At 38.3% G+C, this 13,414-nt stretch overlaps 1 protein-coding gene across 4 annotated transcripts in view; it reads left to right on the top strand.

The window, feature by feature from the left end:
* Positions 1-7,996, top strand: part of ddhd2 (DDHD domain containing 2) — a 37,419-nt gene extending 29,423 nt beyond the window's left edge. For 2 of the 4 annotated variants that reach the window (XM_062050830.1, XM_062050832.1), the window contains 9 exons: positions 77-172; positions 326-502; positions 594-620; positions 969-1,124; positions 1,202-1,304; positions 1,385-1,546; positions 1,737-1,841; positions 5,315-5,495; positions 5,597-7,996. In XM_062050830.1, the coding sequence (XP_061906814.1) occupies positions 77-172; positions 326-502; positions 594-620; positions 969-1,124; positions 1,202-1,304; positions 1,385-1,546; positions 1,737-1,841; positions 5,315-5,495; positions 5,597-5,678 (1,089 nt within the window). In that variant the 3' untranslated portion in view covers positions 5,679-7,996. The remainder of the gene's footprint in view (positions 1-76; positions 173-325; positions 503-593; positions 621-968; positions 1,125-1,201; positions 1,305-1,384; positions 1,547-1,736; positions 1,842-5,314; positions 5,496-5,596) is intronic. The other 2 variants (XM_062050831.1, XM_062050833.1) reach the window with 2 other exon arrangements.
* Positions 7,997-13,414: the final 5,418 nt, after the last annotated feature.

Below are 13,414 nucleotides of genomic sequence, written 5' to 3'. Positions count from 1 at the left end.
AAGGATTATGGATGATGGGCAAAATTCTAAAAAAAAAAAAGCTTTCTTTTCAAGCATTGTTTTTATCTTTGTTTAGGCTCTTTGTCAAGAAAATGATCTCAAAGATATAGGAATTCCTCTTGGACCCCGGAAGAAGATCCTGAAAAATGTCAGGAGGAAATGTTTTTCAGAGGTTAGATACGACCACTTGATTTAAACTTTGAAACCGTCCAAACATCTTTTCAATTCTATGAAAATTGTGTTCTTTAATGTTTTTATGGTCATTGCCCAAGCGATAGCCATACATGTATTTTTTTTGTTTTTTTTACTTTTCCAATTCAATTAGGATTACAAAGCAACACGGCAGCCACAAGGTCTGGGAGATCCGCTTCAAGACTCTCTTTCCAGTGAGGACAATGGTAATCCGTCACCAGGATCGGAGGCACAAAAGGCCCAGTTACACAGAACACAGTCCATCACCAGCTCCGTAGACTATGAATATTTCAACATGGGCATTGGACAGGTACCATGCATGCATGCACAGGCGCGATTATTTCAGCTTCTTGCTTTCATGCATCACCTTCCTGCTTCTCTTCCCCTGCTTGCCCGGACAGACCAGTGGAGGCATAGCCAAGGGACAGGTTTGTCTCAAGTGGTCTCCACATAATAGCCTTCCAACACCCTATGTAGGCTTATATTCTAAATAGCTATACAGGTTGTGTCATAAGGTTGGTGTATTGGTTCCTTATCATGGAAGCCAATACCAATCACCTTACTTTTTGTTCTCATTCTATTCTGCATGAATGACCAGCTCTTGTCCCTACCTGTTCTCATTCTCTTTGAATATTGTCTTGATGTTCTGGTTGTTTTTTAGCATCCTGACATCCCACGCACCCTGTTTGTTTTAAGCGTGCATCGAGTTATATACATTTTTCTAAGCTTTTTTTTTGTTTTATTTTAATAAGAATAATTTCACCTTCTCTCTCTAGGTATCCATTGATTACCCACAGCTGGCATTCCACCCGCAGACATTTTTTGCATTTGGATCTCCGATTGGAATGTTCCTGACTGTCCGAGGGCTTAAACGAATCGATCCCAACTACAGCTTTCCAACGTGCAAGAGCTTTTACAATATATATCACCCGGTGAGCAACGACACATTCATACTCATCCATTAAAGCCACTTTTAAATATCTAATGTCTTGTTTCTTTTGTTGTGTAGTTTGACCCTGTCGCTTACCGGATTGAACCCATGATTATTTCAGAAGTTGATCTAGAGCCAATGCTAATTCCCCACCACAAAGGCCGTAAGAGGATGCACTTGGGTATGGATGCTCTGCCTAATGTTATTGTGGTGTAAGCATTTATTTTAGCAGTCCTGCTCATCTCTATGTTTGCTTTCTAGAACTGAAAGACAGCTTGACTCGCATGAGCATGGATTTGAAGAATAACGTACTGGGGTCATTACGGACGGCTTGGCAGTCCTTTTCTAGATTACCTGTTGCTGCACTGCCCCCGGTGGATGAAGGAGAAACCACAATAGATGGAAACTCTCGGGAAACACAGGGTAGATTGATGATTTTGGTTTCTCATTGTATTTCTGTGTCGGACTGTCGATATATACAGTATGTGTGTGTCTCTAACTCACATGTCCTTACACTCCTCTTATCACTCTCTGCTTGCCAACATCCTCCCTGCTTGTCTCTTAACTCTATCCGCTTCCCTCACCCTTTACTGCACTTTACTGTGAATCTCAGCCTTAGATGAAGTTTGTGCGCCTGCACAGACAGGAGAAAAAACTGGTGACTTTTGGACAAAAGTAATTGCGTGGCCCTGGGCCCTTCATAGACAATACTTCCAAGGTAAGACAAGGTGGTCACATGGATAATCTGACAGCGCTTGTAGACAAATGCAGTAAATCAGATTACTGCATTTTTTAAAAGATCAGTCTTTTATTTTTTTTTAGAAAAACTTTTTTAAAATAAATAAATAAATAAAAAAAATAAAAAAAAAATAAAAAAATAAAAAAATATATATATATACATACACACATACAAAAAAGTAATTTCAGGGAATCAACTAACAATTTGCCATCATTTTGTTAGGATAGGCTATACATTCAATGATAGCTGAGGTTAATAGCTTTGGCAAATCGCTATCAATAGGTAACAACAACAAAGCATCATGTGTAGCTTACATGCTCACAGCCAGAAGAGGGCGGGATATAATGCTTTCAACACTTTGAAAAGCTAGTAAAGGTTGCAAACAGCCTCTTTAATTGGATTCTAACAACCATTCCATCATAAAGACACATTGTAATGTGTTGACAATGTCTGCTCCAAGCCCTTCCCTGCTCCTTTCTAATGCCTGACTGTGCTATTATCACTGCTAATGCTTCTCTTGCTGTCAGGTTGTATTTCATAATGTGAAATTTTACAAGCCACTGGAGAATTCCACAACACTCTTTAATTAGCTAAACTAACAGAGCAACAGATGTGGAACTTCATCTGGGTGGAGTAACAGATCACACACACACACACACACACACACACACACTGCTATTGTCTGTTTTGGCCTTTTCTGCAGAATGTCACTTTTTTATCCATCAAATATGTCGCTTAAAATCCTCAGCAGCAGGAATGGTATTTGGGGGAAAGAAGACTGGGACAAAAGCATACTTGCCTTTCCGGGAGACAGTGCCCCTCCCGAAAATCTCCCGGGGCAACCATTCTCCCGATTTTCACCCGGACAACAATATTAAGGGCGTGCCGTGATGGCACTGCCTTTAGCGTCCTCTACAACCTGTCGACGCATCCGCTTTTTCACCATACTAACAGCGTGCCGGCCCAGTCACATGTTGTATGCGGCTTCTGCATACACACGAAAGTGACTGCAAGACATACTTGGTCAACAGCCATACAGGTCACACTGAGGGTGGCCGTATAAACAACTTTAACACTGTTACAAATATGCGCGGGGGGTGCTGGAGCCTATTTCAGCTGCATTCGGGCAGAAGGCGGGGTACACCCTGGACAAGTCGCCACCTCATCACAGAGCCAACACAGATAGACAACAAGCAAGCGGTAGAAAATGGATGGATGGATGGACAAAAATGCGCCACACTGTGAACCCACACCAAACAAGAATGACAAACACATTTCGGGAGAACATCCAAACCGTAACACAACAGAACAAATACCCAGAATCCCTTGCATCCCTAACTCTTCCGGGCTACAATATACACCCCTCGCTACCACCAAACCCCGCCCCCCCCAACACCTGCCGTAAAAATACAGACTGCTATGGTGGAGGAAGGTCACCTAACATGCTAAAACGTGTTTGCGGACATGGCAGCTAGAGAAATGCAACACATCAAACCTGATAGTGCATCTACGGGAGAGCCAACTATCACTATATAGTAAATTCAAGGTAAAGTTAAAGCTGTCTTGACATGAACTAACGACATGTTGCACAAATACTAACTTCTTGCTAAGGGAGATATAGCATGCTAACATGCCTAACACCAGCTAATTAACATGATGTGAAGAACAGGCATAATGTTATGCTTTACTTCAATGCTAAATAAAGTTATAACTTAATCTAAAATGATCAAATACACACTTTAACAATTAAAAAAAAAACATTTGTTGACAAGTTATGAGCAAGTCTCTAAAATATGTTGATATTCAGTCTTAAGCTTCTGCCTACTTATGAATTATTTATTTTCAAAATTTTAGATGTGTCTTTTTTATCAATTATTTGTGTTAAAAACCTTCTTGCGCCACTCGGCGATTGCATTTATTTACTTTATTTTTTTCTACAAAGAAAACCGGTAATCGAGTTGTTGTCATTCGATTTGCAGGTTTATCAAAAGTAGACTGCATTGGAAAACTGAATTTTATCGTTAGTTTAGAAATAATGTAGTTATATAGCAATGTTCAATTTTCATTGTGTTCTATTATATTGAATAAAATAACTGTTTAGCTGAAGATTATTTTTTCTCTTTTTAATAAAGACATTTGAAAATACCACATTTTAGAGCTAAAATTATAATACCATACCATGAAAACGTTATTTTTGTCAAAGGTAATGATACCATCAGAATCTTGTTCCGGCCCATGCCTAGTCTGAGGTATTGACATACTGTACTTCAATATATAGTTTTCGGTTTCAGCCAAGAACTTTAATTTCGGTGCATCCCTAATTTTTTCCAATGTATGCATATTACTCCAAACACAAACATTTAATCTGTTCAAGCCACATCGTCTGTACTTAAGTCAGTCGTGTCCCTCCCGCATCTAAAATAAAAATGTTGGGCCTGGTTAGCAGGATTCATATACCATATACTCCGTCCGGGCTATAGAGCGCACCGTATTTAAGTTGCACCCATTACATTTTAGAAGAAATAAATAGTATTTCACACACTATATTAGACACCGGACTATAAGGTGCAGATATATACCGGTACGAAATATTTTGTGAATGTTTTTTTACATACCTTAATTGTTTCCAAATGGTGCCTGTCACGCGGCAGTAAAACGGATGATCAGACCAAACAGAAGTCATTGTCATGGACCCACTAGCTGTGGAAGCCAGCTCTCCAATCAGCTAAACAGACTCGTTAACTCCACGGTGACGTTTTGATGAATTTACAAAACTGACACAATGCAGAAAGAATGCCATTGTAAGTTAACAATACTAACAAAAAAAACAAAAAAAATTAAAGCATGAGCACATTCCCTAATGGTAACGACGCTAGCTTGATTACATTAAGATAGCGCCACAAAGATGAAAACACTCCCACAGACATCACAGTAAGTGTCAATTGTTTTACTTATATTGTAAAACTTACAAATGTTTCTTGGAGTGATGAATGAAGAATCCTGTTGAGCGGACACGCTACGGATGAATAGTAGACGAAACAGGACTAATACTTTCAGTTCTAGGCACAAAAACAAAGTACATTTTCAACCCGTTGTGTCACATAAAAACTATTTCTTGAATATAAAACATGACTGTTAGCGACAAAAAATCTATAAATTATAAGCCAGGTTCAAAGCATAGGAAAAAAGCAGCATCTTATAGTTCAGAAAATACAGTAATACTATAGTTTTGAGTGTTATAAGACTGTGGATGTACATCACATGTAACTTTCAATTAGAAGGTTCCATCCTTCCATCTTATCACAGGACCATCATATTCTGACTGCATTTACGGTACAACCTGAATTGCTTTTTTTGTCCTAATCAATTACTGCCAAAAGCAGACTCTCTTTTGAAATCTACTGCTGTTTAATATCTTCGATATCTCTGGTCCGCCTGACCTGCCCGAGCAGCAGAGAACGCGGAAGCAGAGTACACGACGGGGTCAACGGAGCAGTCGGAGCAAGCAGAGCAGCCTGAGATAAAAGTGGGAATGTTGAACGGAGGACGACGAATCGACCATGTGCTGCAGGAAAAACCAATAGAGAGCTTCAATGAATATTTGTTTGCAATTCAGTCCCATCTATGCTATTGGTGAGTCCTACGCTGATGTTCAGGGAATTCTTAATAACTTATTTCATAATGTACTTTAAAAAATGTGTTTACTTAAAACTCCCTCCCTTTTGGTCTGCCAGGGAATCCGAAGACACAGCACTACTGCTGCTGAAGGAGATCTACGACAAGCTGGATGTGACCTTCGAACAACCGCAGCAGTAATTACAAATTTCTCAATAAATCTCACTTCAGTAACTGAGTGAGTACATAAAGGACAGCTGACAAGGTTGTGCAGTCCTCTCCCAGAATGCCTTACTCGTTAGTCAGGTGATCTCTGGTTCTGTCAGACAATATTTCAGTCACCACAAAAGTGGAGTTGGTGTCTAATTTATAGATTCCGTCATGCTGCGTCTTGCACTAGGCCGTCTTTTAAGCACTTCTTTATTGTTTTCTTACTTTGCACTTTTATTGTTTTCAACAATAATGCACAGTTACAGTGCAAGTAAAGAATGTGGATGATTTTTATGTTGAAACTTGATGATCAGTATGGAAATGGTTGCAGAGTTAGATTTATTGTATAGTAGAAGGAGGTCAAACTCCCTAACCAAGGGACCATTCCCTTATCCTATAGCTTTATGAATAGCAATTATGTTGTTTTGGTTGTCTGAAAGTTGTTTGTATATTCAGCAAAGTCAAGGTTTGCTGTGTCTGTAAAAGTTTTCCTGGCAGTCACCATCCCAAAGATCGAAAAGATGCTGCTCCAATAATGTGCAATTTTAAAGATAAAATATTGAAGTCACTAATTTTTCATGAGCTTTAATCATATATTTGTGTGTTATTTGTGTCATCATATTCACAAAAATGTGTGAAGCAATTCAGCCTAACAATAGATATGTAATTGTGTGCCGTTTGGGTGCTGTTTTTGGTAATCTAGTTTAGCATTCTCCATTGTATATTAAGATATTTTTCAAATACAGCTTAAAAAGGGCCAAATTTAACTTTTTGTTTCTGTCCTTTGCACCAATGCCCTGTACAGTTATAGTTTGTATTAGATGTACAAGCCTCTCAATATATTGCATTTCCCATGTAGTTTACAAATCTTTCATTCTTTATGCAAAGTACAGTGTGTGCAGCTATGGTTGCTGCTTTGTCATTTATTTGAGTAAGAGCTCAGTCACCAACAACTTTTGAAGCTAATCAAAGATTATTGTTTATACAGCAGCTAACAAATATTCATATTTTATGTCATTAAAATGAGTTTTTGTATACTGCAATATTAACCAGAAAATAGACTGATGCCATGTTCAACACAATTTATGCATACCAATAAAACATAATGCCCTGGTTTTTGCATGTCACAAACGCACACAATTTATGTGAAACATATACTGTACTGTACTACACTCTCCAAGAAAAGCACTTAAATATTTGACAAAAAAAGAATACCTGTTTACCTCTTGTGTGGCTAATAAATGCATTTCTGGTATTCCTTAAATATGTCAGTATTTTTTTTTCTACAATTGAAAACTATACAAACTACAGTATGAGTGAATGTAGGATTGTAATGTAAAATGTATACCACAAATTTACAACATTTACAGACAAATAATGTTATGTAATAAACCTATGTAGAAGCTCTTCAATATAATTGTTAATCATTATTTTTTAAATGTACTTGTATACAATTTTTTTTTTAAAACACGTTACTTTTTGATTAAGATGTCAAATCCCAAGTTAATTACTTACATTCCTGAACAAAAAATAAATGTGTTAGCTTTTATTCGGGAATATATTAGCGTTTTAGGTTATGTGGGGAAAAATAACTGTTTAGTTATTCCCGTTTCTTAGTTGCCCAACAAATAAAAAAAACTGTTAAATGTTCATTTGTATTTAAAAAAAAATTTTAATATGTGGAAAAGCGGTAAGGGTAATGAAAGGTACAAAATATATTTTAAAAAGTCTAATTAACTAAAGCTTTCACAATGCTCTGTTGAAGACCTGCTCCAATCAATGTTAATACAGGTTGCCCATTTAACAATGAAAAAATGTCATCAAATATGTCTGTCCCATTTATTTACTTTATAAAATGTAATCTTAATCTGTGTGCTAACCATGTTTCTGTGTACAAACGTCATTAATTTTGTGTCCCGCTGCCAGCCATTTTGTGCATGATCGTATTGAAGAGATTGAGGACGCAGTCTTTGTACCACAGCAATTTTTTAATTGTGATGAGTACGGACTTTTCTGGAAAATAGATGCCAAAGAGGTCTTATTTCACATCGTCTGAGAAGCCTAACTCTCGTTCAGCGGCAGCTCTTCCAAGGCACAAACGGCCTCTCCATTTTCTCTCTTTGTCTGGCTCATGAGGACCTTTGCCACTAATGTTATGTAAGTGGATTTTACTTTTAAAATTTTTTATTATTGTAGCAATATGGTTGTTAAAGTAGGATTTTTGTGATTTCTGATTGTTTGTAAGGCACCAATGTGTTGGCAAAGCGGCACATACAGGACAGTTCAGCTTGTTTTTTGTTGTTTTGGCTTGTTAATAAAGACAGTTGGTTATCATCTCGTTATGTTTGATTGATATAAAATGCTCTACAGCATTTTATATTGTGTTCAAAGTGTTCTTACATTGTTGCAGCGCAGTGCATAACAAGAAAGTGCAAACGAAAATCAATCGACGCTGTCAGGCAGACAGCGCTGGACTTAAATGGGAGACTGATTGGCAACCGGGTGAAAGTGTGCCCCGGTTGCCAATCAGGCAGCAGGTGTGGATGCCTGTGCACGGCACAAGGAAGTGAATATACAAAATAGGAGCACACGGAGAAAAAGCAAACATTAGTCCAATACAGTCACGTGACGCAACCTATGGCAAAAAAAAAATAGAATTCAATTGTTCAATTTGGTAGAACAAAATCAGATAAAAGACATGACAAAAAACTTTAGTCATATCATTTGTCAAATTTTTGGCTTTAAGAAACACTAAAGGATATCAAATATATAATTATGGAATAACTTAAAGGCCTACTGAAACCCACTACTACCGACCACGCAGTCTGATAGTTTATATATCAATGATGAAATCTTAACATTGAAACACATGCCAATACGGCCGGGTTAACTTATAAAGTGCAATTTTAAAATTCCCGCCACACTTCCGGTTGAAAAACTCTTTTGGATATGATTTATGTGCGTGACGTCACAAAATCCACGGAAGTGGTTGGACCCCATCGACCCGATACAAAAACCTCTTGTTTTCTTCGACAAAATTTCACAGTATTCTGGACATCTGTGTTGGTGAATCTTTTGCAATTTGTTTAATGAACAATGGAGGCTGCGAAGAAGAACGTTGTAGGTGGGATCAATCGGTGTATTAGCGGCTAAGTACAATACTTACAGCAACACGACAAGGAGTACTTACTACGCCTAGCCGATGCTTGCCGCCAAACCCACGGATGAAGTCCTTCGTCGCGCCGTCGATCGCTGGAACGCAGGTGAGCACGGCTGTTGATGGGAAGATGAGGGCTGGCTGGCGTAGGTGGAGCGCTAATGTTTTTATCGTAGTTCTGTGAGGTCTGGTTGCTAAGTTGCTAAATTAGCCTTAGCGTCGTTAGCAACAGCATTGTTAAGCCTTACCAGGCTGAGAATTTTTAACCGTGTAGTTACATGTACATGGTTTAATAGTATTGTTGATCTTCTGTCTATCCTTCCAGTCAGGGGTTTATTTCTTTTGTTTCTATCTTCATTTGAGAACGATGCTATCACGTTAGCTCAGTAGCTAAGTGTGTCACCGATGTATTGTCGTGGAGATAAAAGTCACTTTAAATGTCCATTTCGCGTGCTCGACTCTCATTTTCAAGAGGATATAGTATCCGAGGTGGTTTAAAATACAAATCCGTGATCCACAATAGAAAAAGGAGAGAGTGGAATCCAATGAGCCAGCTTGTACCTAAGTTACGGTCAGAGCGAAAAAAGATACGTCCATCACTGCCTCTCTAGTCCTTCACTGTAACGCTCCTCATCTACGAATCTTTCATCCTCGCTCAAATTAATGGGGTAATCGTCGCTTTGTCGCTCCGAATCTCTCGCTCCATTGTAAACAACGGGGAATTGTGAGGAATACTAGCTCCTGTGACGTCACGCTACTTCCGGTACAGGCAAGGCTTTTTTTTATCAGCGAGCAAAAGTTGCGAACTTTATCGTCTATTTTCTCTACTAAATCCTTTCAGCAAAAATATGGCAATATCGCGAAATTATCAAGTATGACACATAGAATGGATCTGCTATTCCCGTTTAAATAAAAATAAAAATCATTTCAGTAGGCCTTTAATTCCAAGGGAAAATATTTATGGATTACCCTGTATATTTTTATTTTCAAAGATAACACCTGCATCAGATTAAATCTGTACATTAGTCTGCACTTTAAAAGGAGTGCTCACACCTTGGAGAGCTGTTGCACCAGGTGGATTGACATGAATCATGGCTCCAACACAAGAGATGTCAATAGAAACGAACGGAATGTCATCAAACTTCTTAAAGAAGGTAAATCATCCCGCAGTGTTGGAATAGATGTTGATTGTTCACAGTCAGCTGTGTCTAAAATCTGGGCAAAGTACAAACAATATTGGAAGATGGTAAAAACAAACTAAAAAACACAACATGTCATGAGAAAGAGATGAAGAAAGAACAATATACAAAGTAAAGCAAAAATGTGCAGGAAAGATGGAGACTCTAAGGTCTCGGAACGACACCTCCCCCAAAAGTCACAATTTTTACGGCAGCAAAAAAATAAAAAAGAATCATGAAATAGGCTTTTCTTTATTATAGATTTTGTTTTTCATACTAAAAATCAAAAATTAATTGTTTTAATATTAAGTGACAATCTATCAATTTTTAACTATTTAGAAATATTTGACAGTTCATTTGTTTCTCTTGACCAGCAATCAAGATTAGAATGGGATATTTAAAGACAAGTAGCATCTGCAAACATAAGAGGCTGTACATTCTTACAAACATTTTTAAATAATTGATATAAATTAGAAATAAAAGGTCCCAAAATGGAACCCCAAAAAATAATCAAGCTGTATTAGAATTAGGATGAGTAATAAAGAAACAAGAAACAAAGATAGCGTTATAGACATTTTAAAACAACTTTTTTAATCCCATATTTTTTTAATTTTGTTAGAAGAATTTTTAAATTGACTGTATATTTGTCGCACCACCTCTGGCTTTAATATGAAACATGGACATGGACAAGGGATAAACAGTTCTCTGGTTGCTGTTGTCAGCTCAGCTTTGCAGGTCGGAGTCTTGTTATGGACCATTTTCTTTCAATTCCACCATTACATTGACCATATTTCTTCAAGGAAGTTTTTTTTACAGTTTTTGCTCTACAGCAAGATGCATTATCATTTTGAAAAATGAGGTCATCATCTCAAACATCCTTTTGATTGATGAAATATGAGAATTCCAAAATATCAATGTAAATAGGATGTAATGTCAGCCATCTACCAAGTGCTATACTCGACATGCAGCCCCATATTCTCAATGACTGTAAAGATTAGCATGTTTTCTTCAGGCAGTCGTCTTCATAAATCTCCTTGGAACAGCAGCTCTTTCCTTATCCAATTGGAACCTTATTTGTTTTCTGTTTAGCCGTTAATGGCGGCTTTGGTTGAGCTTTTCTGTATTTAAATTCCATTTCCTTTAGGGCGGTTTCTTACAGTTCGATCACAGACGGTGACCCCAGTTACCGCCCACATGTTCTTCATTTGTTTTGCTGTGCTTTTTCTGTTTTCAACACAATGTTTTAAAAAATGTCTGTCTTGACCGCTTTAATGTTTTCCTTGGTCTACAATTATGCTTGCCTTTTACAACCTTCCCATGTTGTTTGTACTTGATCCAAATTTTAGACACAGCTGACTGAACAACCAACATATTTTGCAACGTTGTGTGATAGTTTATCTTCTTGTTGGAGCCATGATTCGGTCAATCCACCTGGTGCAACAGCCCTGCAAGGTGTGAGCGCACATCCATCCATCCATATTCTGCTGCTTGTCCCTTTCGGGGTCTGGAGACAGGTGGGGGCTGGAGCCTATCTCAGCTGCATTCAAGCGGAAGGCAGGGTATACCCTGTGTGAGCGCACAAAACTTTCAAATACTAACCCCCAATGTTATTACTTCCTGATCAGTCATTTAAAGGCCTACTGAAACCCACTACTACCGACCACGCAGTCTGATAGTTTATATATCAATGATGAAATCTTAACATTGCAACACATGCCAATACGGCCGGGTTAGATTAGTAAAGTGCAATTTTAAATTTCCCGCGAAATATTCTGCTGAAAACGTCTCGGTATGATGACGTTTGCGCGGACATATTGGGACACCATTGTGGCCAACTATTAAGTTGTCTGTTTTCATCGCAAAATTCCACAGTATTCTGGACATCTGTGTTGGTGAATCTTTTGCAATTTGTTTAATGAACAATGAAGACAGAAAAGAAGAAAGCTGTAGGTGGGATCGGTGTATTAGCGGCTGGCTACAGCAACACAACCAGGAAGACTTTGAGTTGGATAGCAGACGCGCTACTGTGAGTACAGCTTTGGCTTCCAAACATTTGATCGCTTGCTCGTACGTGCGTGCCGCTATGTGCATGTCACGTATGTAACTTTGGGGAAATATATGTGCTGTATGAACTTTACGGAGGTGGTGGGTACTTTGGGCTGTGGGATTGAGTGTGTTGTGCGGGTGTTTGATTTGTATTGGTGGGTTATATGGACGGGAGGGGGGAGGTGTTTGTTATGCGGATTAATTTGTGGCATATTAAATATAAGCCTGGTTGTGTTGTGGCTAATAGAGTATATGTATGTCTTGTGTTTATTTACTGTTTTAGTCATTCCCAGCTGAATATCAGGTCCCACCCGCCTCTCACAGCATCTTACCTATCTGAATCGCTTCCACTGCCCTCTTGTCCTTCACTCTCACTTTTCTCATCCACGAATCTTTCATCCTCGCTCAAATTAATGGGGTAATCGTCGCTTTCTCGGTCCGAATCGCTCACGCTGCTGGCGTCCATGATTGAAAACAATGTGCAGATGTGAGGAGCTCCACAACCTGTGACGTCACGCTACTTCCGGTACAGGAAAGGCTTTTTTTATCAGCGACCAAAAGTTGCGAACTTTATCGTCGATGTTCTCTACTAAATCCTTTCAGCAAAAATATGGCAATATCGCGAAATGATCAAGTATGACACATAGAATGGATCTGCTATCCCCGTTTAAATAAGAAAATTTCATTTCAGTAGGCCTTTAAGTCCATGCTTCATACTAATCTTAATAACCATTATTGTTTTCAGGTCTCCATTGAACACAGTGAAAACTACAAATTAGGAGAAATAATATTTTATTATCTATTTTTCAGGCAGCAAAATTCCTCATTCATTCTGATATATGCCACTCATAATCTTAATTTCTGAAAAAAAATTCAAAATGCAACAGAAACACTGTAATAATCGAGCTATAGAGGTAATGTTAAGACAGAAATACATATCAAAAGACACTAATAGCAGAGCGGGAGATTGTGCTAAAAATGAGCTAACAAGCAAGTTAACTCATACATCACGTGGGTGCTGCACAGTCTTATGCTAATATTCGTTAAACATCTCAAACGACTCAGTAATGGAGGTTGGAACAAAAAAAAACATTTACCGTGAGCGCCCTTGACCAGTTGTAGAAAGATTATAACCTTTTACCTCATGTTCCTGTTACCTGTCTGTTACTTCATTAGTGTCTGACTGCTGCTCTTATTCCTTGTGTTGTACTCTGCATCCACCTAGCGGCCAACAGGGGTACTAACAGGTCACAATAAATTAAAGTCAATTGCGTCAACTACGTCCCAGCATCGTTACGAGTTTAGTTTCACTACATTACTCGGTAGTGTGGTCTGTAGTGTTGCCG

Source organism: Entelurus aequoreus, linkage group LG06, assembly GCF_033978785.1.
Source record: "Entelurus aequoreus isolate RoL-2023_Sb linkage group LG06, RoL_Eaeq_v1.1, whole genome shotgun sequence".
Taxonomy (NCBI): domain Eukaryota; kingdom Metazoa; phylum Chordata; class Actinopteri; order Syngnathiformes; family Syngnathidae; genus Entelurus; species Entelurus aequoreus.
The sequence above is the reverse complement of the archived record's forward strand: the minus strand, read 5'-3'. Positions and strand labels throughout refer to the sequence as shown.